Consider the following 26,132-nt stretch of genomic DNA (forward strand, 5'->3'; position numbering starts at 1 on the left):
AATTTCTTGCGTTTCCATTCAGTTTTATTTTCGCATTTCTTAAAAATTTGAATTAAAATGTGTTGATGGAAACCCCACTATTGACAGCTAATACTACGTGTCACCGTTTGAGTGGACTTCTAAGCAGGGCACAATATGATTGGCTGCTTGCACAGCTGAATGACCGAGCCCCTCTAGAACTCTGCACAGGGACACCAAGTAGGCCAAGGGTCGCGGGTACATGTTTCTGCACCACATACTGTATTCTATATTTTGCTGAAAATGCACAAAATACATTGTGTTCAATGGGAATTTTTTTGTTTTGCTTACTCAAATAGTTAAAAATTGAAAAATAAATAAGAACGTAGAACTGTAATTTTATTACTGTGATATTTTTGCTCACAGTTGGCATACCGTCAGAATCTAATATTGGCCCATGCCTACTGACAACACTACTCTTAGCATCAATCGTCTGCATTCACACCCAATGACAGAGAATTTTAGTTTGTGGGTTGAATTATATTGTAAAAAAATATCATGCACCCCCACCCCAAAAGTCATTTGTTAAGTTAACTGTCCTGTCCTTCAGGCTTTTTCTGTCTCGAGGAGCAGATGTGTCCCGAAAGAATCGTGAAGGAGAAGCCGCTTCAGACTGCTGCAGCCACAACTCCAAAACGTTTGCAGCCCTGCAGGCCAACAGGAGAGAGAAGGATGCCAAGAACCTCAGGTTCATTCAAGCAGTGGAAAAAAGCCTTCACAGGTTCAAATTGATATGTGCTTAATTTTTTTTCGCTTTAACAAAAATAGTGTTAAAAGAGGGCATAAAGGTAATGAAATACTAACTAGAGGTCATTGTGACTATGAAGAGGTAAACATAAGTAGATAAAAAAGATAAGAGGGCATGCTTAGTGCAGTATACTGTAAAATCAGTCAGGGGCCATCAACATTGCGTGTGTGTGGTTTATGTACAGTGACATTGCTCTCGGGCAGGAGAGAGTTCCCGTTCCCTGTGTCAATGCTGTTGACAGTGAACCATACCCCGATGACTACAAGTACATCCTCGAAAACTGTGTCACCTCCCCGCTGAACATCGATAGAAACATAACACACTTGCAGGTAAATGATCAATTCAAGCTGGTGTCCCTCTTCTGTTCTCAAGTCACCTAAGTTGTTGTTCTATGTGTCCATGACAACGCAGTACTGCGTTTGCAAGGAAGACTGTTCTTCAAGCGTCTGTATGTGTGGACAGCTCAGTCTGCGCTGCTGGTATGATACGGTAAGTTGGAGTGAAAGTATCTTTGGATGGAGGAACAACTGCGTGTGTCCTGATTCAATATTGATATCAGTCTAAAAAACTAACCAAAAAAAGCCTGGTATCGGATTATACTGGATTGCATCTAAAATCGAATATGAAAACACTCCGATACAAGCAGTCCATTCCAGATGTGGCTCAAAAGCACTTGTCTTCAACAGCGCCCAGCTCCACCATGCATTTATTAAACCATGAAAAGATTGTGAGTGACAGTCAAGGAAGAAGTGGGTTGAGAGAGGATGTGCAAGAATAAGGCGATGTTCATGCTGCTGGTCAAATCAGATTTTTTGCCTCACTGGGTTTTGGATTTTTTTTCATCCAATTTTAACAGTTACAATTCCATTTTTTTCTTCAAATGCAACCCAGGCAGCTTTTCTGTGTGAATATAAATCGTATATGTAACTGATGCAACTACGGTCAAAAAATTTCATATTTGTTGGACAAAGCAGACAGGTGCCAAAAGAAATGGTGGTTGAAGGAGCAGAAAACAGTCACTTGTTTAAAAAAAAAAAAAAGCTTTAAAACTGAAAACTAAATGAGGCAACAGATCAGTTGAAATACATTTGCATATGGCACTGATTGTCGCTTTCCTCTGCGGCTTGGCTGGAGGTAAAATGTTGCGAGTCGGGACCAAATTTCCGTAAGCACTGCCACGTGGTGTCTTCTTTTTTTGCACGTTACTCGACGTGTGCTATTTGTGCATGCGTGTCACTAGTGATGGCAAAATCAAAACTGTGTTTTGCTACGTACCGGAACACAGGCGGAACTTGTGATTCAAATCGCGTTCCCAAATCTGTCTCAGAATCACAATGTCACGTTTCCTTTCGCATTCCCATTACGCCTCCAAACGTTACATTGTTTCAGCAAGTGAACATGTTATCCCTTTTCTAAAATAAAATAAAATCTGACTACTGTATATTAAAGTGTCTTAAATCTGAAATAAATCCAACCTAAGTATATTTCTTATGTAAAATTGCCGTTGATTTGTCGCCCTACAAGATAAAATGTCAACAATTTCTTGAATGCGGCGTTACCACCCGTACAATAGTCCCATTATGCAGATAACCCCGGTTCAAATCCTAGTCCGGGTCGCATGTTTTTGCAGGTGATTCTTTTTCCTCTAATACTTTCTGTCAAAACTTAAGATGTCCTGTCGCAAAAAAAGAAAAAAAAAGAAATGTAGCCTACAGGTTTTTTGATCAAATGTGTTTCAACAAAGCATTTAAGTCTTGTTGAGAGACAAAATTAAAAACAAACCAAGTATCAAGTATCTATACTTATTTTGACAGGGTAGAGGTTATTCAGTTTTTGTTTCCCATGATATTATTTCTCTCTTATGACGTCCATTACAATTACAGCATAGGCCGATTGCCAGTTGTGTAAATTAGGTGATGACAAAGAGCAAATAGTTAGTTTCCTTACTGGGGAGCTGGCAACACTGATCTAGTTTGATTGTAATATTTTACAAATGGCCACCAGATGTCACTGAGGGGAGATGTTTCGAATGTTCCCAAAGATCGATTCTTTTTGTGAATCAGTAGTTTCAAATGATTTAATCGTTTCAATGTTCCATTTCTGCCATCCCTACGTGTCACAAGTATGTCACATATTGTCACGGTATGTACTTACGGTATGTACTACTGGTTTTGTAATGTGAACGAGTACACAAAAAGATCGGATTTAAGAAAAAATTAAAATTGGGCATCACGCCCTGCAGTGTGAATGTAGCCTAAGGCACACCTGTGCAATTATCATGCTGTCTAATCAGCACCTTGATATGCCTCACCTGTGAGGTGGGAAGGATTATTTGGACAAAGGAGAAATGCTCACAAACACGGATTTAGACAGATTTGTAAACAATATTTGAGGGAAATGGCCTTTTGTGTATGGAGAAAAAGTTTGACATTTTTAGCCCCAATGCGTTTCAAAGGCTGTCATTTATACACGGATTTTCCTTAATTCATAGCCCATTCCCTATCCCCTGCTATTTGTGTATTGACTTGCTTTGCTGTACTGACAATCACATTTGGAGTGAGCAATTAGTACACTATCAAAGGTTTCACAGCATTTTGCAGAGGAATAACAGTATGTTGCTTCACAACATACTGTAGGTCCTGTGTATGGCCTTAACCTTACCCTCCTAAAATTAGCCATTATCTTGAACTTTTAGGGGGGTTGTCTTCTCCCTGAATTCTGCCGCGAGGAGCCTCCTCTCATCTTTGAGTGTAACCATGCTTGTTCCTGTTGGAGGACCTGCAAGAACAGGGTGGTGCAAAACGGACTCAGGTAAAGAAGATTTTATAGTAGTTGAATAGCTAAACTATAAAAGCGATCTCTTTTGCTTTGTTGGAGACATAGAATTAACGTATATTTGCGGGAGTATAAGTCGCTTCGAAGTATAAATCATATTGATTTGACAAAAAACGAGAACACCAACAGTAGAGCTTGTACCCACACCCCAAATCTCCATTCCTTAATCATGGGTGCATTCGGTAATACAGTGTTGCCTTGCCATTACGCGGTTCACTTTTTGCTGTTTCGCTGATTTATTAATTTTTTGGTGAAGTTTTGCATGCTTTTTTTTTTCCATTAATGTAACTATTTTATAAAATATATGAATGCTTGAACATTGAGAATGTGTAAACGAAATATGTGAGGAAATGAAAATGCCTCGATGAGAAAAGTGTATAAACTGTGTGGTGAGGGGTTTTACAGTCTTAAAACATTTATAATAAATGTAAAACAAAGCTAACGACTTCACAGATTTTATTAATTGTGGGTATTTTTTGGAACCCACTAATGGTAATACACCAAATTAGTCTGAAAAATACGTTACATTGTTGGGAAAGGAAGCACGATTCAAATATCTGAATGTAACGAGGGAAACCAATAATATGTCATGTTACCCAGGACCAGGCTTGAGCTCTTTAGGACCAGTAAGAAGGGCTGGGGTGTCCGAGCACTGCAAGACATACCACAAGGGACCTATGTATGCGAGTAAGTCTCTCCATGAATTAGTTCTGTAAATTAAGGGGGAAGTTTTCAGTTTTAAAACAGCAAGTAAGATTTGAATTCTAACTTCACTTCACTAATTTCCCCACCCCGTCACTGACATGCACGAGCCCGATTCTCATAATCATACTGGCTAGCAATTACGAAAGTGCACACTTGTGATCACGCCTTCTGTCTCTGATAGGTTGTTAGTCCTCAGCGTAGTGGTTTCTGTATAACAAAAAACTGAAAACTACCCTTTTAATTAATCTTGATAAATGCAAGCATCTTAAAAAATACACATGTAAAAGGATGATAGAACATTTTGAATAACTAATAATTTTATCATCTGAATTTTTTAGCACTTGCTTGATGCATGTTTTTTTTAAAATATTAATTATTGCTTTAATTATTAACAGAGTTTCACCAAACTGAGTTAAATCTTATGTTGACATAAAACCTTTGAGACTCGGGAATGCATTAGCGTGTGAGTGAAGTTGACTCCTGCTTGTCAACAGGTACGTAGGTGAGATCATCTCGGAAGCGGAAGCTGAAATGAGGCAAAACGATGCTTACCTCTTCAGTTTAGATGACAAGGTACAGTACAGTCAATATTATCCATCCGCTTTTATAAGGATGCCCTGGCTGAAGATGCTTGTATTCAAAGTAAAACTGCTGCTCTGTTCAGCCATTACTCCGGTAGAATTTTCCGTTGCCTAAAGTAATGAAAGGTACCAATCATAGCTGATCGAGATTGTGTGACTTTTTGCAATACTGCCATCGTGATACAATGCAATTTTAAGGTGTCTTGACATTCCGTAATTGGTCTTGTTGTTAGTACAGTACCTTGTAACTGATACTGAAGTATTTTTCTTTCTTTGCCTCTCAGCCACAAGATCTTTACTGCATCGATGCTCGTTTCTATGGAAACATCAGTCGTTTCCTCAACCACATGTGCGAGCCCAACTTGTTTGCCTGCAGAGTGTTCACCACACATCAGGACCTGCGTTTCCCACACATTGCCTTCTTTGCCGCTGAAAACATCAAGGCAGGAGAAGAGCTTGGGTATGAAAGTTTATTTTTCTTTATTATTATTATTAATATTATAATTATTATTAGGGATGTTCAATGCCATTTTTTTCAGACTTATACCAATAAAAGTTGAGTAGTCACAGATACCAATAAAAGTACAGATACCAATACCAAGTACTGATACCATTAGTACTTTTGATACATAAAATAAAATAAATAAAACAATAACAGAAATACCTATTTTCCTTTATACCATTTTTCCCAAAAAATTTGCATGGAATTAATGGCAATTAAGGGTTAACTTGCCCATTCCTCATTATTACTGTATTACAATAATGATTCTTATTTAAAATTCTGGTCTATGCGGACTCTTGACCAAACGTGCTGCATCTCACTTTGAAATTTGAAACACTTGTACCAAAAATTGTGCCTTTGCATAAATAATTTTACGTAATATTAAGTATAAGTATAGTTGTAAATGCACACACAAAAATAGCGACATATAAAATAATACATACAAAGTTTAAAAAAAATAGATTTTCAAGTTCAACAGCTACTACTCCTTTGCTCCACAGGCTTTTGCTTATGGTTTTAAAGGGATATTTGACTCATGTGGCCACTTTCAGCAATAAAAAGTTAATATTTTGTCTTGAATTAATTTGAAAACTTCATTGTTTTTCATGTACAATACCTTTTAAAAACATTTTGTCATTTGATGTCGACTGAAAATGACAATACAGGTGCTCAGAGCTCAGGTAATCATGGCTCACCTGTTTTCTGGGATTGATCATGTGACTTTCGCAAACTGAGTTATCATTGGACGTTTACATACTGAGCTATGATTGGTCGTTACCTGAGCCCTGAGCACACGTGATGCCATTTTCAGTTGACAGCAAGTGGCAAAATGTGTTTTTACATGTATTAATTGTACATGAAAATTTTTAAGTTATCATATTAATTATAGACTAAATATTAACTTCTTACTAGGACTGGGTGATATAAAATAAAATCTTTTTTTCCCTCCCCTCCAGTAATTCAGGACGATTAATATTTTAATTGATTTTAATCTAATAAACCTAATAAACATTTATTCAAAAATTATTCCTGTGCAAAATGTTCAGACAACAATTAATGTATACTGATTCTAAATCAGTTTTAACATAAACCTAACATTCATAGTTTGCGCTTAAATGCAACAATTAGGTAGTTGGTAGCTATTGTAAATAATTGTCTTGTAAACTACCCATCCAGCATTCTTCCACTTGTGCGAAATTACAACTCACAATAACCTTAGGATTTAACAGAACATAAAAACAGCTGCTTTTTAATAATCCAGAAGACAAAACTCAATTTCACGATTTTGCAAATTTTCAACTATTAGATTTTTTTTAAATGACGATTAATCGAAAAAAATCGATTTATTGCCCAGCCCAACTTCTTACTGCTGAAAACTGCTAAATAAGTCAAGTATCCTTTTAATGTTTAAGACTAATTAATCCTTATAAATCCCTTTACAATCCTTTCGCAATCTAAAAGCAGTTTGGTCAAAAATAACCCAATTTGGGTCAAGAATGGACCGATCCACCTGGGTCAACTTTATGATCTAACTTTAGGAGTCATTTTGTAACATTTTGTGACTTGGGTGACTGTTGATATCCATTGCTGCCTTTTTGCTCACTTCTCAGATTTAACTATGGCGACCATTTTTGGGAAGTGAAAAGCAAGGTGTTCAGCTGTGAGTGCGGCTCCTCCAAGTGCAAGTACTCGTCTGCAGCCATGACGTCGTTGCAGGCGGACAGCACGCCGGAGAACCAGCAGCAGCCCAGCGCCTCCCCTGACACCAGCTCCTCCAACAGCCCCTCCAGCCCCACTTAAAAGTTGCCTCGCACTCATCTCACTTACACACGTCTCGTGGATCCGAGGACACCTGTCCCACGTCCAGGATAACTTGTACTGTTTAGAGACATGAAACTTTTGACCCTTGAAAAACTTTTGTGATGGTGAGCAAGATGCACAATTTGGACCCCCTGACGAATGTACTGCTCCTATTCGCCACCGCGCTAAATATGACCAGCGGGGGTCGCCAACAGAAACGAGGACGATTGATACATTCTTTACATTTCAGTTATAACTTCACTGGCAAGAAGAACTTGGCCTTTTGCTGTCAATTATTGAGGACCATTCCACCAAAATCAGCGTATATGTGTCAATTTAAGTTGTCAACTCATTATGTCATTTCTTTTTCAAACATTTGAAAACTGCCTAACATTTTGGAGAAAGACAAATCAGGGTGGGTTAGTTTGTTTTACAAAAGACAAGGATGCTGAGTCCTTCCTTGATAAGGTAAATGGAATGAGCTTTTTATTAAGCTTTTGTTTGTTAAAGGGGAACTTAATTGTGTGGTAAAATGTCCCACAAATGATGTAAACAGATGAGGAGTAACAAAAACGGTGCTCTTTTTTTATTTTTTATTTTCATTTACATGCTCATTATTAACCAGGTGAACATGGTTTGTAAGATAAGAGAACCTTACGTTGGTTTTTTTAATGCTCAGTTTTATTTCCAGTTTTGTAATTGTACTTGTAGTTGTTCTGCTCATAATTTTGCTCCATGACTTTTCCAACATATCTTTTTAAGCGTCGGTAGTGGAACAGAGGAACGGTTGTGCAAAATCGCGAATTGAAAAAGAAGGAAAAAAAGACTACAAAATGCACTTCCATTATATTCTGTTACACATTCATGGACCGTGAAACAGCATTTGAATTGGTTGTATCTTTTTCAATAAATTTACTACTAATGCATTTCTTCTCGACTCTCTGGAGGCAACACTGTCGACTGCAAGGTTTTGCTTTTGCACAATATCAGATTCCTTTCTTGCTCCTCTCCTTAAAACAAACAAATGACTAAAATCTCTACTGACGAGAACCTGCGGGAAGTTGATACGCAAAATGTGATTGTGAAAATGACTTTGGTGGTCTTGTAGCAGCCCGACCACATCAAGCTGAGGAAATACAGTATGCTTGGTTAGCGTTACCACAGAAGGATACAGAGATAAGGCAGCAATCTTCTCTGTAGCACAATTGATTGATAGTCCCTTACATGATATGTATGCACAGCACTAATTATGTCAACTTTAGTGCAAATTCTAAGCAGCAGGAAGCTCATCAGATAGTAAAAAAAATCTTTGGATTAGATTAGATTTGAAATGCTTTGCCAAATGCCACATCGTCATCTAGTACGCTTTTCAGTTTTTACAAATGGGCTAATGATTGTTCCCTTCCTGACAACCAAAAGGAACGCTTGAAAAGCTTTTTGATGAATAAATCCAGAAGAAATTCCCAGTGAGGTTTCTGATGATAAGCTCCTCAAACAACGGCCTGACAGGAAGCTGCCTTTCCGCATTCCAAGGTGGGAGAAACTGGACTGTGTATGTCTAAGTCAGGCTCTACCCTGGAAGTGGAACCTCCTGCAGACATAACTTACTCATGCTGCTGGTATACTGTCTGCTCGGAATAGTCATGAAAAGAACAGTTCCTCACTCCTCCAAATGGGCAGAGACCCGATCTACTGTGGTTTATGGTAAGTTCTTTGTTCATTTTGTATTTCAAAGACTGGGAAACAGTGATTTATGATGTGGCGCAATTATAATTCACCCATTGGCTTCTTCTTTTTTTTTTTACATTGATGTATTCCTTTATAAAAAAAGTCATTGTTGAAAATAAGATGAATCAAGAACGTAAATGACAGTGATCAGCAGTCAAGGTATTCATGACCTTTGGTTTTCTTTATTGAAAGGTTATACAGCAGATCAGTTGAGGTTAAAAACTAGGTTTAATGTTGTATACAAAATGTAATGGCAGATATAAAAAAAATATCCAAAGGATTTTGCAGGGCATCAAATCTTATTTTCACTAACATTGCAGCTTCAGTTTTCATGTTCATTATTCACATCTAATCTAAGCATCCTTACAAGTGTACAGGATGGATGGATGGATGTACTGTAGCTAAATTAGAAAACTGAAATATTAATAACTCCTCTCCACAATATATGATCAACAACACAGCAAATTAGAGCCATCATATAAGATATATTGTTATAAAATCTGACGGACAATCAAATCAAATATTCCCATTATTATCACTATAAAGAAATACATCAATATTTATACAACTGTTGCGTGGGGGTTAAGGTTTGCTTGTGTGTGACAAGGCTGTGTGAGATGGGGAGAGCGCAGTGCGCATGCGTGTGGAAAAGGAGCGGAAGAGAAGTGTGCAGTACGCGAGAGTGGAGAGCGATCAGGGTATGCGACGGAGGAGATGCAAAAAGTGTGTCATAACTAATGTGGACTCACATCACAATAATGAAGCATGTAAGCTTAAACTGTTTGTATTTGTATGTAAAACCAGTTGTGAATGGTCACGTTTACGCTATAGCTAGTTAGCTATTGATGTGCCCGTCGTTTAAGTGTGACAAGAAATGTATTTCAACGTATAAGAAACTTCATTCATGAGATCCAGTACTTCCATTCATAAGGCAGCTTTATTTATATAGCACATTGTGTACACAAGGCAACTCAATGTGCTTCACACAAGCAAGGACACAACACCTACAAGCAAGGACACAACACCTACAAGCAATTACAAACACGACAGCTAATAACATTAAGAAGCAAAGCTTACACGAATGACGATGACAACATTTAAACACATTAACAGAAGACTAAAAATATTTAAAACAATTACAAGTATAGAAATAAAAGTAGGTTTCTGAACTCTGGGTTCCACTAATTGGCCCGTCGAGTCTGCAGACCTCAGAGCCCTAATGGGTTCATATTAAATTAATTACTCATAAGTAAGAAAGCGTTACATTAAAGAGCTCACTAGTTTACAAATGAGCAGTAACCTGCTGTTTTTCTCTATTGACTTATTATAGCAATTGATATCTTAACAAAGTGAAGGCAAACAAATTAACAAGCGGTGTAAAACCCTTAACAAGGACAGCCTTATCATAAGGTGTATCAGTCTGTAACGTGCAGGTGCTGTTTAATTCCCTGACTACAGTTGGCCAACGATGTTTTACCCATTAAAACACACAGTCAAGTACATTGTTTGTTCACAGTAGGGAGAGCCGAAGTGGGCCCTCTGAAACCAATTATCATCCTTCATGGTTGCAGGGAAAACAGACGCTATGTGGAGGAAGCTGGAGAAGCTGATTTTGGTTAAAAGCTATAGTTTAAAAGTGTAGAAATATAGCATATAGTGATGAGGCTGCATTGTTTCAACCAGCATGAGGCCAAAGTGGAATCACCCAGAGGAGATCAAACATACACTGTGTGTAACTGTGTATACATCAGTATGTCAATGAAAGTGAGGCCAGCAACTAAACCTCCCAATGGTGACTTGAATGAATGATTGTCAAGTTTGCCAAGGTAGGGAAGATCCTGCCTGTACTTGTGGTTAAATACGAATATTTATGTGCAAAAAAAAAGAAGAAGCAGCAGCTAAAAGTAATAGTAATAGTACTGATTCATCATACTTGAGTCTTCCTTTTGGCTTGTTTCATTTGTTTGTGGTGTCTCTCACTCATGCACACACAATAAATCCAGTGCATGTCTCCACCTTTCTAAATGCTCTTCTACCTGCCTACTGCTTTCACTACTGAACATGATGTCAGCTGTCCAGGTCTCCCAAACAATTTGTCGACCGGAATATTTAAATGGACTCGCCAATGTCTTTGGCCGGTGTGACTAGACGCACTACAGCAGCATTCTACCTTTCTCCGGTTTATTTTGGGTGTACTTTCACTGTTGACCACGAGGTGGCGACACACTACTCAGTTTGACACTTTAAATTTGACTATAGAAGAAGATTGCAACCAGGAAGCTGTAAAGTATTTTTTTATTATGTACATCTTTGGACATGATTATTGACAAGATTGTGAGAAGGTAAATTACATTTGTTAGTTTGGAAGAAACGGGATTAGTGGGATTGGTAAAATGTACAATATTTTTGTTCTTTCTTTCTTTCGTTCTTTCTTTCTAGACCTGTCAAGAACCACATAAAATATATTATGTGTTTAAATATATAATATTAAATATATATATTGAAATTAAATACATTTAAATAGGGCATTTCTATATCATGGTTTTCATTTATAGTGGTCTGGACCGTAAATCCTGTGATAGAAGGGGGATTACGCTAGATATTTTTTTCGATTACAATGATACTTTTTTAAGTTTATGTTTTTTTAAGCAGAGAGCATCATTTCATAGATAAACATTTTTTTTTCTTTATTTTGTGATTTCTTTATTTTTTATTAAAAAAATATTTTGGGGACATTTTTGATTTTTTAAAAGTATATTGAGCATAGATGAATGCACCATTTCACGGAGTAAGACCACCATTTTGACTTGTGACGTAAACTCGGTATTGTCACTAATTACAGCAGGGAGTAAAAGTAAGAAGTTAGCAGAAAAATGAATGCTCAAATACATAGCCTACATACATTTAAAAAATTTACTGAAGTACGGTAACAAAGTGCATACAGTATTTGTTACTTCCCACCACTATTTATTATGTAACCTAGTATCTGTTGTGTTTATCAGTTTTGCGTTCAGCCACATTCAGCTCATGGCGGATGCTCACCCTGGGGGCCGAGTACGAGGACACCTGGGCCTCGGCACGTGACAAGAGGTGTCCACCCCGACAACTGGCGAAGGAGCCTCCTGGGGGTGCACACGTGGAAGCGGTAGAGCCAGAGGAGCCTTCATGGAAACACTGTGAGACCAACACGACCAAGTATGACACCGTTATATACTTGGATGGAGCAAGCAGAGTGGAAACCAACGATGGTTTGTGTCACATTGTCCACAAGCACGAGATGGAGACTAACTCATGTTGGCCGGGCAGGTAATTCACACCATTATTATGATGAAAAACAATTAATAAACACACCCGGAAACAATGGAGTCAACAACAAAAAAGTGTCTCAATATATACAGATAAAGAAAAAATGTAAAACATATGTAACCCTACCCATTGTTTAGCATATTTGAAGTACTGTAAAATATACCGGGCTTTGATAATGTCCCAACATAGTCAATGTCATTTTATGTATAGGCAGAACAATGCCAAAAGACAAACAAAATGTTGTAACACAGAATAAATTTATCCAAATCTGTTTACCCATGAACTCAAACATATAAATATTAGTGTTTATCTGTTTATATAGTTGAAGCCTTTCGAACATGACATTTTAGAATATATTTAATTGTGATATAAAATGATGCAAACCCCCCTCCACACACAACATACCATTTTCAGATGTGTTGCTGTGTGTCAAATGAAATGCCCCACCGCCCCCCCCCCCCCAAAAAAAACTTGAAACATGATATGCAGGTATGATGGCTAATAACACAATATTTATGTAATGAGGTACAACATGCAAATGTATGTACAAAAAAAAGTATTTACATTGATGTATTCTTTTTGTTTAAATAATACAAGCTAAATTCAGCGAATCTTCCCACAAATGCTGGTAAACAAGATTTATTTTTAAACGAATCTTTACAATCTAATTTTGAAAGCATCAGCATCATCTCCGGTAACCAGTGTGCATTAAAAATAATTCCCACTGCTAATTAATGTTCTATAAACAGGCCTGGTTTGTAGTGGTGTATGATGGCTTTTAGTTATGCTGCATTTTAATCATGTCAGACTAGAATACAGACACGTTTATTTTGTCTTCTTCGGCCATAGGATTAGGTACACATGCAATGCCAAAGCATTAGTCATGCATGATTCAGTTTTTTTGATGGTCTTTCACATTTTAATTGACACTGTCAAAAAGGTGTTCGTCGAATAATATGTGTTTCATTGTGGTTGTAATTTAGTGTCAAATCATTTGTTTTCATACAAAATGTTGCTGTAATTCGGACTATGCTGCATATATGTTAGCTACATACTGTGGAACAGTCAGATTTACTTCCAAATTGTGGTTACATGGCGGCACCATTAAAGTTTCTATAACGTTAAATGTTAACAACTTGAAGTTTTATTTTATTTAATTTTTTTAGATATCGTCACCCTCTTAAAATAATTGCCTAAATCATTTTTTGTAAAAAATATATATTTTTGCCTCAATCATCTCCTCGTGATGCAAATGATTGAATTTTTTTGTGATTCCTGAATTATCTGGAGAGAAAAAAATCACTTAGGTGATTGTTTTAAGAAGTCATCAATATGCTATCAATGAGGGGTGGACAGGCCATCTGGACTTTCGGGAGCTTCCCAAACGGCAGCCGGTCCAAAAATGAGCAAGCCTATTTTGACAAGAGGAGAGAGTGCAGAATTAAAAGTAAAGTTGATAAAGAGAGGGGACAGGAAAAAAAAGAAAATAACAATACAAACAAATATAGCCTACTCAAGCAAATATACTGGAATACGAGGTTTCTCCATAACTCAGAGGGAATGAAATGGTGTTCAAATGTGCAAAACAGTTAAACTTATCCTGCCTGGCTAGGAGTTCAGCACCCCTACACCTCTGCTCCTAGAACCGCCCCAGCTTCCCACCAACGAACTTCATTAGTTGTTCTGTCTGTTCTTCAGTCAGCCAGCAGACAGTGGAAGGAAAGAGCACTGAGCGCTCCGCTCACTGATAGGCCCGCAAGGATCACATGAGCTTATTCCACTGGGTGGACTCGTGGAGCCCCGAGCCCGTGAGCCGCCCCACACTCCCCCCACGCAGGGAGTGATCAAACCATCCACAGGACCACGCTCGCGTCATATTTGCTCGTGTCATTGTTGCTCGCAGCCAGGAAGAAGACGTAAGAGGGATGGTCGCGTTGTTGGACTGACCCAGCTCTCTGTCGGAAAAAGAAAAGAAAAGAAAACGACATTTCAACTGGTGTTTGGCCGGCCGCAGCTATGATGCTGACATGATGTGGAGACGTGATTTCTTTCCTCCGTGGATGCAACAGCTTCAATGAAGTGATATCTCTACAGCTGGAGTCATTTTCTCCTCTTTTTTTGTGGGTTTTTAGCTTTTACAGTTGGACATTTTAAGGAGGATGAATCAGCGGAAAGAATGGAGCATTAAACACGTTCAAGTGCTCTCTCAAAGCTAAAAACAACAACAATTGTGCTTGTGGATGAAGTGCGTTTTGTTGTGATGCGTCTCTTCTCAATTTCCACTGAAACCACTTCGGATTTTCCCTGTTGGATCTGCTGTGCGTTCCCAGAATGGCTCGTTTCACTGAAGATCTCCCCACCCGCTACGGAGGGACCACTGGCGGCGGCGGCGGAGGAGGGGGTGGAGGTGGAGGAGGAGGCGGGAGAGGAGCGCCGGGTGCGGGAAGAGGGGGAGCCCGCGGTGGAGGTGCTCCGAGCGGCCAGAGGATGTACAAGCAGTCGATGGCCCAGCGAGCCCGGACAATGGCCATTTACAACCCGAACCCCGTCAAGCAAAATTGCTTGACTGTCAACCGCTCCCTCTTCATCTTCCGGGAGGACAACCTGATCAGGAAGTATGCCAAACGTATAACAGAGTGGCCATATCCTTTGCAAACGTACACCGGCAGTTTATATGCGACATGACCACAGAATAGAAATCCATAATAGCCCACAGGCCTTTTTTTTCAAGCGTGGTTCCTGATGATGCTCTCCACACGAGACAGTAAAAGTCCCCTCCCCTTCCTTCTCCCACCCGTGTCTATCTATACCTTGATTCCTGTCAGCGCAACACTGGCTGCACCTGTCGCTCCAGGGTTTATCGCTGAGCAGCATACATGGTGCCGGAATTACCACACGCACGACTACACGTGACTCTTACCCTTTGGTTAAATTACAAATGTTAAAATAGATGTGCCGTTGTTTCAAATGATGAAACTTAACGTGCGTAAAAGGGCAGTAACCCTCCCATGACGTCGTCACGCTGTGCGTTGAAACAGGAGGAAAAGGCACACATGCGAGTGAGTTGATGCGCAGAGGCAGAGTTATTACAAGTCCTCTCCATGGTGCTGAAGTCGCCCACGCCGCCTTCCACGCCACGCTGTGAAGGCTGCAACAAAACATGGCCATTCACTCACTTAGTCTTTTTGTCAACTCCAAATAAGCGGTGGATTTGCTTCCTTTTTTAAAATCCGCATTTGGACGTAGTATTGCCATTTCACTTTCTTATTAACCCCCCCCCCCCAAAAAAAAAAAAAACAACAACAATAATGTTTCCTATTGAAATGAATGGAAATAGAATTAATCTATTACAGCCCCAGAACAGTTATGTTGTTTTGGTCTTTTTTCTTTTTAATCGTTGTGTGGTCTTAGCCGTTTCAAAGACTGATATATTGAGTGACAGAAGCACTTACTGTATGACCAGCAATCTCTTTTTTCATGTATCCACGCCAATTGTTTTTCTACATCCTATACGATTTAAGGAATTTGTAATGTTAAAACAGACACGCCTTTCGCCACATCAGCTGCCTTTATTGCCAATTTATGGTCACATGGTGGATTTGACCAGACCAAATTGTGCAGCCATCACAAACACCACTATGATTAGGATTCCAAATAACACTATAACTAGCAGTTCTTAGTTTGTTCGGGGCTCTACTGAGAGCTAAATGTAGAGCAAAACACAAAGATATATCCGCAATGTGTGACATACAGAATGAATTATGTTTATGCTGAGCCCTATAACTGAGTTTTCTGCATCATCTGATCGTGAACCGAAGCGTAGTGAATGAACTGAGGCAATATTTCTTGGAAGATTTTGGTCGTAAATTGAATTGTTCTTGAACTGCGGCGTTTTTGAACTGAGGTTCCGCTTAAGTTTTCTTTTATTACTACAAAAGTTTTTATTACAACAGTCCAGGGTGTGTCCCGTCTCTTGCCCAAAATTCAGGTGGGATAGGCCCTGTGAGTGCCTTTAGGACCATCAGTATAGAAAAATGAATGACTGCTGAAAGGATTTGCTAGTATAGGCCCACACTGCCAGAGAGTTATTTACAGTATAACATAATATAATATTCATTTTTGAAGTTGTAGTAATGTACATACCACCTACCACAAGAGCTGTTTCAAATGTTTTTCCACATGGCTAAAATGAGCTACATTTTTGACAGCTTCAGTTGAGACTGAGTATTATTGTTAGAGCTCTTGTGGCATTATTATTGTTATTATTATTATATTAATGTACATATTTTATTTTATGATGCAAGTGTGCCTGCACAATTTGCTGTACTGCGGTTTGTATACAAAAATGTGACTGTGAAACAGTATACATTCCATTTGTGATATGACAAACCATGAACCTTAACTATTGCTATAAATAGCTCAATAGTCAAGAAAGCTAGCTGAATTATTGCAAATGGAATTCAACCCATGTCAAATGACTGCATCCATACAGTACGTTAAATCCTTCCTGGCAGAATTCAATATTAGTCACTTGACAGTGTTTAATGAGTAGTACATCTTGGCGTAAAGGGTCACAAACTTATTATTTCTTTGCATTTCATAACCTCTCAATAGGACCTGACCCGTGGGCAATGACCTAGTGAAAATGGATTGCAGAATGAGCCAGCCATTGAAAATCATTAGAAATGGTCAACCATCTGGAAAGATCATGAGCGCATGTATAGGATGCTTTCTTTCCTTTCCAGAAAGCCTTCAACCAGAGCAATATTGAAGCTTTCTGCTTAATGGACTCAAATCAAAATGTAACGGCATTTGTCATTCTGCAACATGCGCACTGGATTTTCTTGAGGCTTCACTGTCAAACTGCCATATAGTCTATTGTAAAGTTGTACACAATTTGGGGAAAGAAAATATCAAGCGGTCACTTTTACCATCTAAAACAGCATCGCTTTTCAGAGAATACTTTTTTACGAGATATTTGTGGAAACTGTATGTCCTTTCACATAAAACTCATCCAGGCACGCCTTTCTTCAGTTTACGTTCTGCACTGGGGCACAGTCATTTCTGGAACAGAAAAAGGGGCTTCAGCCAGCCCGGTGTACATGTGGTGAGCTTAACTGCCTCATAGTTCCGAGATTTACCGTTTAAATCTCAGCTCTGGCCTTGTCTCTGTGGAGTTTACATGTTCTCCATGTGCTTGCGTAGCTTTTCTCCAGCTTCCTCTGAAATTCTACAACCATGTGTTGTGTATTTCCTTTGAGAAGCGGGTCCGTCCCGGTGTTTCTGAGGATCAGCCACCAAGCAGTGCTGAGTTGGTGATGAAAGAACTCCCTTTGACAGCCATTTATAGTTGGAAACGATTTTATTCTGGCTAAATACAGCTGACGTCAAAGTTGCTCCCACATCTTTTGTGCCTCCCCTTTATAGGGACCGGCCACATACGGCCTCAATTTCTTATGCTATTTCTGGCATATGTATGTCTACATGCAAAACATTCAGGCACCATGCTGGTAATTATTCTACTCAATCCTCCAGGAGTCAAAGATTCACCTGTGAATCCTCCAGGCCAACAAATGTTTACCTCAATGTGTGATAAGGAAACACCTTTTCCTGCGTTTCCAGGCTATTTTACTCCATCCAGGGTAAACCATAAAACCTTTAAAGTCCTCATTGGAATGCCACAAATCGAGCTGGCCTTTTGTTCACTTTTCCAGCTCGCTGACCAAAACAGACCTGGCGGAGACTACAGATGATCAACACTCACTTACTCACTAAAAAGAACTAATGCAAGGCAAACTCTTGTTTGTCTCCATGTGTCTGTGATTGACTGGCGACCAGTCCAGTACTGTACTGTACCCTCTCGAGTGATGTCAGCTGGGATACGCTTCAGCTCACCTGTAAACCAAATGGAGACATGCGGTATACAGTAGAAAACAGATGGCTGTTGGTATGCTTGAATTTCCTGCGGGATAATAACTATCTATCTATCTTAAGATTTATTATTGAGTATGAAATAATGGGTGTAGTCTAGACTGATGAATTAATTGACTTTTGTCCATATAGTGTACTTTAAATTCCATTAGATGATGTTTTAATGATTGATGTTATAATGAAATGAATGCTGCTTACTTTGAAGTGCTCCTTAACCTTCCCACTCCATTTGAATACATGATCTTGACTACGATCATCGCCAACTGCATCGTCTTGGCCCTGGAGCAACATCTACCTGCCAGCGACAAGACGCCCATGTCGGAGCGCCTGGTAAGTGTCGTCTTCCCACACGCACTTCTTTTAGATTTGCAGCTGCTACCTTTTACTGTAAAGAAATCATTTTCCTCATTTGGTGCAAGTGTTGTGTGAATGCTAAAAGTTATTCCGATTCTTGATTTCACTTATTCTCCTTACTTTTTTGACACATTTGAACACCAACATAATTCATCTGAATTACGCTGTTCCAATGCCAACATGCTCCAAAAATTCACGCCAACCGGGCTCGTATTTTTCTCATTTAACATACTCGTCCACAATTTAAAGGTTTTTTTTTATAAAAAAAAAAAATCCCATTCATTTGCATTGGGACGGACTTTCAACTTTCCAAGTCAGCATTCCACTCCCATTAATAACACATCATTATTCCCAGGTGTTTGCCACTGCCACGGTGGCTCAGTTGGTAGAGCGAGTTGTCCCATGACCAGGAGATCGGCAGTTGAAACCCCAACTCTACCTGTCCATTGTAGATGTGTCAATTTATACAAGATACCAAATGATATGCATATTCTAAATATCATAAAATACATCACTTAATCTCATATACATGGATTAAACATAGAAAATCCGCATTCATCTTCAATCACAGCTTTCTGCATTATTCCAAATTAATTCAATACTTTTACACAGTATTTTAAAGTCTTACCCAAGCCAGCTATCTCTCGGTGATTAGAACAGGTGACTGGTGTGTGGGAGAGCAGGGTTCGTATCGCGGTTGGAGCAGTTTTTTTTCTGTAGTCCAAGTTCAGTTTCATATCATTGTCCACTCATTTAGCATCCATTATTGTCATGAATTCCAATATCCCTAAAAAGCATTCCACAACATTCCACATGCATTCAAATATTAGCATTCAGCTTTCAGCATTCATATTGCGTGTTCAGATTTTTGTAATCTTCCTTCGTTGAAAAGTGATGAGCTATGTCAGAAAAGAGTCTGTAATAATGTCAATAATAGGGGAGAAAAGGAAATGACACATTTTGTTATAGTTATCCGCTTGTGCTCTTTGTTGTTGCACATTGGAGTCTAAAATAGCATGTGTTACAAAGAGCAACAGCTCCGTGTGACTAACTTAATGAATTCCTGTCACATTCACCCACCTGCTCCTGCCTTAAATGGTCCCCGCAGCTGCGGCGCGTATTCAGCACACAAGATTGTTATGACGAGGAGAAGACAACAAACTAGCTGTCTGGACCTGGGGAAATAATGAGAGTTGTTTGACAAAAAGGAATCATACTGTATCTCACCGACTTCTTCACCTTGATGATGTAAACAAGCAGCCAATTAATTAGCACAGCGAATTAGGTTTTATTCATGGACCAGGGTTAACGAGTCAGAAGGTGTGGAGTAGCCATAAAATAGCGACTGGTTTATGAATGTTAGGTCATAAGATACTAATTGCTCAAAATTAGGAAATTGTCTGTATATTGTGCACCACTTAGAGGAGATGCTTGATCCATGTTTTTTCTGGATCCTAACCAACAGTTATTGAGATTTTCTTGGCTCGTGCACCACATTAAAGGACTTTTACGTACTCTTGCTAACAAACACTCCAATGAAAAGACAACCTTGGTAGTAAGGCTCTAATATTCAGAGGTTGTGACATCCTCTGAATCAATGTCTAAACGGCTTTCAACAAATTATGTTGCTATATTGAAGCGCCTTTCTTCATGATACGGTAACTCTTGTCTAACATGTCTATTATCACTCATGCTTCAGCGTGGGCAGACGACACTATAGAAAAGGTCACGTTTCTTTATAGTGCTCTGGCCTGTCACGCTGCCTTTATGTGATTATTTATGTTGGAGACGGCAGGAGGATGCAGGGGGTTGGGGACAGTGTCTGTCAGGTTGAAGTATGCTGGAAACGAGTGAGGTAAACCAAAGGGGGGTGGAAGTAGGCGTGAGATATCCGCTGTTCAAGCCCTGTGAGTGCCTACAGCACAAATACATTGAACCGTCATCACTGTATGTATGTGTTCACACCTATTCCAGCTCACTTATATGGTAAGACTTTGTTTTGCCCACTCACCCAATTGACATGGCCTAAGTAGACATGTTGATTATATGACACTTCTACTTCAAACTTTATGTTCCGGCCCTCTTGTGTGGAGAATCTTCTTTTTGAATGGTCCACTTTCTCCAATTTTCCAAAAGCGTGCATTGTTAGGTTAATTACTGTAAAGTCTTGCCCATAGGTGTGGATATGAGTGTGAATGGTTGTTTTTCTACCCTGTAACTGACTAGACTAGTGGTTCTCAAACCCGGTCCTAGAGTACCCCTTTCCAGCCTGTTTTCCATGTCTCCTTCAGTCAACGCAGCTGAGGATCGTTATCAGGCTTCACGCATAGCTTGCTGATTAGCTGATCGTTTGAAACACCTGTGTTGGATGTTGGAGACATGGAAAAGAACGGGGGTTGAGAACCACTGGTCTAGATGACCATGGTGTACCCCACCTGTTGCCCAAAAGTCAGCTGTGATTAGGCGCCATCCCACCTGAGATCCTAACGTAGACAAGCCTTATAGAAAGTGGATGAATGTTTGGGCCTGTATTCCTTCGGATCTCCAAATTGTAATGATACAGGCTGACTGTTATTTATCCTCTGTTAACCAGGAAGTAATCTGCAAACTTGTGTACGGACGGACAAACTAAGGTCTTGTTCAGACTGCCAGCCAAAATGAGATTTTTAGCCCACCCAGATTAAAACTGGATGGCTCTTTGGTATTCTGAACAGTCACAAAGCACATAAAATTGATTTTTGTGAGAAGGGTTGAAATCACATTTGTGAGATAGTTTTATCTCCAACTTGGACAGGATGTGTCTCAGTCTGAACCGCTCCAAACACACAGAATTATAGCCCCTTTGTAGCTATAGACAAATGGTTGTTAAAAAAAATAAATGACGCTTAACGCGCTTGCGAGGAACCAGTCGGCACATCTGTTCGACGTCGTTGCTGTTGCAACCTGTCAGATGGGTCAGTGATGGGTCAGTGGCCCAGTCTGAACAGGACCAGATCGGATTTGGACACTTGCTAAAAACAGTGTGGAAAGTCAGCTCTAAAAATCGGATTTGCAATCAGAATCAAAACACAACTTTTCAATTTTGATTAACGGTCTGACACTCTACTTTCCACCTGTTCTGTACACCAATCATCTCCCTCCAACTACTCGTGACTTGTCCAGGTGTACCTCGTTGTCTCGTCAGTTTGTTTGTATTCATGCTGCATTCGAGGATGGTTGGAAGTCCCATTAATCCCAGTGGTTTTTTTTCCCCAGTTCCGACCTTTTCGAGGCAAAAGTAAACAAACAAAATGGTGGATAGTGATAAATTATTTTTTATTTTGGTCCTCAAAGCTCATTTTGACCTCCAGCAAACTTGCCTTCTCGCAATTTTGCTTCATTTATTGTTTTTTTTAAATCTTATTTCATAAACATTTCTTAACAGTTCAGTAGTTCACCGTATACTTTCATGCAGGGAGATAGCGGCATACTGTCACGTACGTTGTGTTATGTGGAGTTATGTCGGATATTTATGAATGAACTATCTAGTTTTATACTCGAGTAAATTGTTTTACCATTCACGGTCTGTGTTTCCAAAGAGGTCGCCATTGTAGACTGACGTCACATTGTAGTCCGTCGGTGAAGTCGGGGTAATTTTTTTTTCCGACTTCGCAAGTGGGATTGCCGAGTTCCCGTACACACTTCCTGGTTTGAAGTCGGAAAAGTCCTACTTCCGACCATCTTTGAATGCAGCATTAGATCCCCACTTGCTTTCAGTCTTTGTTGGATCATTGCAGCAGACATGTTCCTTTAAATCATTAGAGTCACATCAACACTGCTTTTTATAATTTCAGATAAACTCTTAAGGGTCTGTCAGGGAAGTATAGTTATAGAATTCTGCCCAAGTTGTTTTGGTAGAACATGGACAGCTGGAAGATACACTTTATTTTGCATTAATAAGAATGTGTTGACTTCCATTGATTAATAACCCTCTCCTATGGGCATGAATATTTTTTTTTAGTCTCCCCCCCCCCCCCTTCAAAGAACAGGGCTCCTCTTCTTGCACTTCTGCTTGGGATGGTGCAAGAGGTGAACGGGGCCATCTTTTTCTCTCCATGTTACTTACCCCTCTTTCTTTCACTGTATGCTTCATTAACTGCTCTCTTACATTTTTATTATTATATATATATTTTTAGAAATGCCCCTCCACTGTAACTCTCATGGTCTCTCTCTCTCTCTCTCTCTCTCTGATTTTTCTCCTTCCACAGGACGACACGGAGCCCTACTTTATTGGAATATTCTGTTTTGAGGCAGCCATTAAGATCATCGCCCTGGGCTTTGCATTCCATAAAGGCTCCTACCTCCGTAACGGATGGAATGTAATGGACTTCGTAGTCGTTCTGACCGGGTGAGTCCTTCGCCCGCTGGGTGTCGGCTGTATATGGGGATCATGAGTGACTGCTTTTGTTTGTGTGTCTTGTGAACAATTTAGTGGCGTCACCTTCCCCCAGTTAGTTACTACCAAACACTTGACATATTATTCAACAAGTAACACAAGCACATGCGATGCTTATCTATTACTTTTGATTGTTCAACTTCAGCATCTGATAGAAAGAAGAGACTGATCAGATGATGGATGCTTTCATGTAAAAATTGGAATAGGTCTAGGATTACTTTTTTTTTTTTCTTCTTACTTTGCCTGTCCATTAGGTTCCTGTTAAAGTGGCTGCCGAGCAGACTGTGGGTCTTCAGATACTTACAAATATTTCCTTTTATCAGAGAAGTGAAGAGACGTTGCCTCTCAAATAAAGCAATCATCAGGCCAACAGTTCTTAGCAATTACCAGTGGGATTTCAATTTAGGTTTTGGCTCAAGAGCAAGATGTTATTACTTTTATCCATTAAAGGCAATTAGATGGGCTGAAGGAGGAATGATAACTTTTTTGAGAGCTTGGGGTTGCTTTTTCTCTAGATGGTGTCAAGTGGTAATTCAGATTAATGCTTTGATTTGTTTCAAGTTTCCATGTCATAAACTTGAATGGAAAAAATATGTAGGTAGTCATTTAACCTCAAGCAACACTGAATTCTCTGGTTTCTTGGGCATCATTTTGATTTTGATGATAGAGTGACTTAAAGCAAAACAGAACATATACTGCATACAGGTCTGGATACGGGAATAGTGAAGGACCAACCTGTTCACTTCCTCAATTTTATTAGCTTTGCAGTGCTAATGTTGCTATTCACAGGTGTTTTCAGTGCTTGTATATATCATTTCACATTCTAACATAGGGATGTATTTTCATAGACAGGGTTTACCATGTTTGGGAATTGCTGTGCGATTCAGCGGACCCAGGGCATTTTCTGTTACATGCCCTCGGCACACCTGACAATTTGGTAATAGAACGTAGACTAGACCAGCAAAAAGCAGGTCTTAGGTGAGGCACAGGTGGATTCCATTATATTTCATTCATAAGTATGACAACAATGAGCATCGAAACCTCAGAATCCTTGTAGAAATACATTCAAAAATTTTAAATTTAACATTTAATTCGCTGTTTCTTGGATAAGTATATCATTTGGATGGCGCGCTGGCTCGTAATAAATGGGATGGCATTTGTCCTTGTCTTGGCAACCCCATGATCTACTATAAAGTATATCATTGGAGAACCTGGTAATTTCTCATGTTCTGCTAACACTGTAGTATCCTATTTAATAAAATATGGAGACACACACATTCAGTCTATTTGCAGTCTTTATCTGGAAACTTTGCACACTTGGATTCATGTGCAGTGCTTAAAAAAGCATTCTGCTATAATTTTCCATCAGCACTTGTCTATATCATCTTCTCCTCTGAAATATGCTGTACAACTACTGGTACTGATTACAATTATCATACTCATATTACAACTGTTACAATTTGGTTATTTAATGTTAGAGTTTTTAGTATTGTTGGTTCTGCAAACACCTCAAAACAGTGTAGTGTTCCAATAGGCTAATACTGTTTAGATCACATATAATCCAAAGTATTAATGTTGTAAATAGTTTTGAGTTCGTCAACACACTACTCAATTGAATATTGGATAATAAATATTATAATTGGGAAAAAACAAATAAACAAAAAAAAACCCAGAACAAAGCAATGACAATGAGGCAACAAAGGCGCAACAAAACTACCAAAAGTTACGTTTTCTTTAATAAACCAACATTGTGTCTAAAATGTCGAAATTAATCCTCCCCTTTTCTTTCAAATGAAGAGAGAAACAGCTTTTCAGTCTTGGCGAGCCATTGCTGACACAGCTGGATACAAATTAACGATTATATTGTGTCTACGTTTGGTTGCTTGGCAACCACAGTAGATAATGTACCTTAGTGTGATCAGGGCTTTGTGTGCATGTGTGTGTGTAAAAGTTCTTTGTGCTTGACATGGTCCTCTGGGATTGGGGGTGGTGGGTCAAAGGTGTCCAGAGTGAGCCCACATCAAAGTGAGGACAATCACACGGCAAGGTGTTCTCATCCTGGGAGCTTCGCCTGCTCATGTTCAAACGATCGAATATGTAAAAGTATTTTAATCATAATATGAGACATTTGGTTTCCCTACAGAGCAACACACATTGATTTTACCTGACAACTGTTTGTTTGTTTACATTTCTTGGCACTCCATAGTGGAAATATGACATATTGTATCTATTTAAAGGGGAAGTCATCCCAAAAATGTTCTGTACAATAATTTGCCCTGATGAGTTACTCAGCAAAATCCACCTGTTTTTATCAATCTTGTAGGGCGGCCATTTTGCCACTTGTTGTCGACTGAAATTACATCACAGTCACAGCCAATCACAGCATCAATTGAATTTAAACTGCATTGACTTTATATGTAATCGTGTCCCGAAAATAGTTAAACTCTCGTTTGATCTGACCACAGCACAAGACCTGTGACTCATTGCCTGCACCCTTTTTGTCGGAAGCAATTGTTGTGGTTCAAAAAATATACGAACGCTGGTGCTGGCGATGGCATGCGTCTAATGGTCGGTTTGCAAGAAGCCACATGAAATGGGAATTCTATTGAAAGGCACATGCCAAAAAATGCTGGCTCTAATGCTAAGTCACTGACTGATGTGCCAGTTTTGTGGAAAGGCAACGTGAAAGGGGCTTTCCTCTTGCATGCCTACAATAAATATGCATGAGCACATCACTAACTAATGCTTTCAACGTACCCCCTAGGATACATACATTTCTCTGGTATCTAGGGATTGCCATAAGATGCATAATATGCTATGATGGATTTGCAACAATATGTCAGCATTCTATTGCTATTTATTTTACTCGTGTTGCAAAACAACATTCTTGCCTCTTTACGTAGATTCGGTTTGCCTTTGAGTCCATTGCCAGCGCTTGTCCTTAGGCTAATTATGTTTTTACAGCCATCCAACCCTAATGAAAGGGTCTAAATGATAGCGTAGCCCGAGGCAGTAGCAGACCTTTAATCTGTTCTGATCAACCATTAGAAGCCCCTAATAAAAGAATGAATCTCCCTGTGTTGCCAAAGGCCTAATCAATAGCATGCAGTACTTGGCCGGCAAACTCTGATGAAGTGCACTCATGCTCTGTCGATGTAAAAGGTATAGGCTGTAGAGTATTTGTTTTAT

At 39.3% G+C, this 26,132-nt stretch overlaps 2 protein-coding genes across 11 annotated transcripts in view; both read left to right on the forward strand.

Moving 5' to 3' along the window:
• The window catches only part of ehmt1b (euchromatic histone-lysine N-methyltransferase 1b), a 30,867-nt gene extending 22,752 nt beyond the window's left edge, over positions 1-8,115 (forward strand). For 2 of the 3 annotated variants that reach the window (XM_086096617.1, XM_086096615.1), the window contains exons 19-26: positions 569-739; positions 951-1,095; positions 1,178-1,255; positions 3,462-3,577; positions 4,202-4,288; positions 4,801-4,879; positions 5,172-5,347; positions 7,000-8,115. In XM_086096617.1, the coding sequence (XP_085952743.1) occupies positions 569-739; positions 951-1,095; positions 1,178-1,255; positions 3,462-3,577; positions 4,202-4,288; positions 4,801-4,879; positions 5,172-5,347; positions 7,000-7,189 (1,042 nt within the window). In that variant the 3' untranslated portion in view covers positions 7,190-8,115. The remainder of the gene's footprint in view (positions 1-568; positions 740-950; positions 1,096-1,177; positions 1,256-3,461; positions 3,578-4,201; positions 4,289-4,800; positions 4,880-5,171; positions 5,348-6,999) is intronic. The other variant, XM_086096616.1, reaches the window with a different exon arrangement.
• Positions 8,116-8,771: 656 nt separating this feature from the next.
• Positions 8,772-26,132, forward strand: part of cacna1bb (calcium channel, voltage-dependent, N type, alpha 1B subunit, b) — a 173,467-nt gene continuing 156,106 nt past the window's right edge. For 5 of the 8 annotated variants that reach the window (XM_086096607.1, XM_086096606.1, XM_086096609.1 and 2 more), the window contains exons 1-5: positions 9,550-9,684; positions 11,920-12,223; positions 14,554-14,864; positions 18,378-18,484; positions 22,756-22,895. In XM_086096607.1, coding sequence (XP_085952733.1) covers positions 9,555-9,684; positions 11,920-12,223; positions 14,554-14,864; positions 18,378-18,484; positions 22,756-22,895 — 992 coding nt within the window. In that variant the 5' untranslated portion in view covers positions 9,550-9,554. Of the gene's footprint in view, positions 8,894-9,549; positions 9,685-11,919; positions 12,224-14,553; positions 14,865-18,377; positions 18,485-22,755; positions 22,896-26,132 lie in introns of those variants that run through there. The other 3 variants (XM_086096608.1, XM_086096611.1, XM_086096612.1) reach the window with 3 other exon arrangements.

This window comes from Leptonotus elevatus, chromosome 15 (genome assembly GCF_054856555.1).
Source record: "Leptonotus elevatus isolate MCC_2025b chromosome 15, RoL_Lele_1.0, whole genome shotgun sequence".
Lineage (NCBI taxonomy): Eukaryota > Metazoa > Chordata > Actinopteri > Syngnathiformes > Syngnathidae > Leptonotus > Leptonotus elevatus.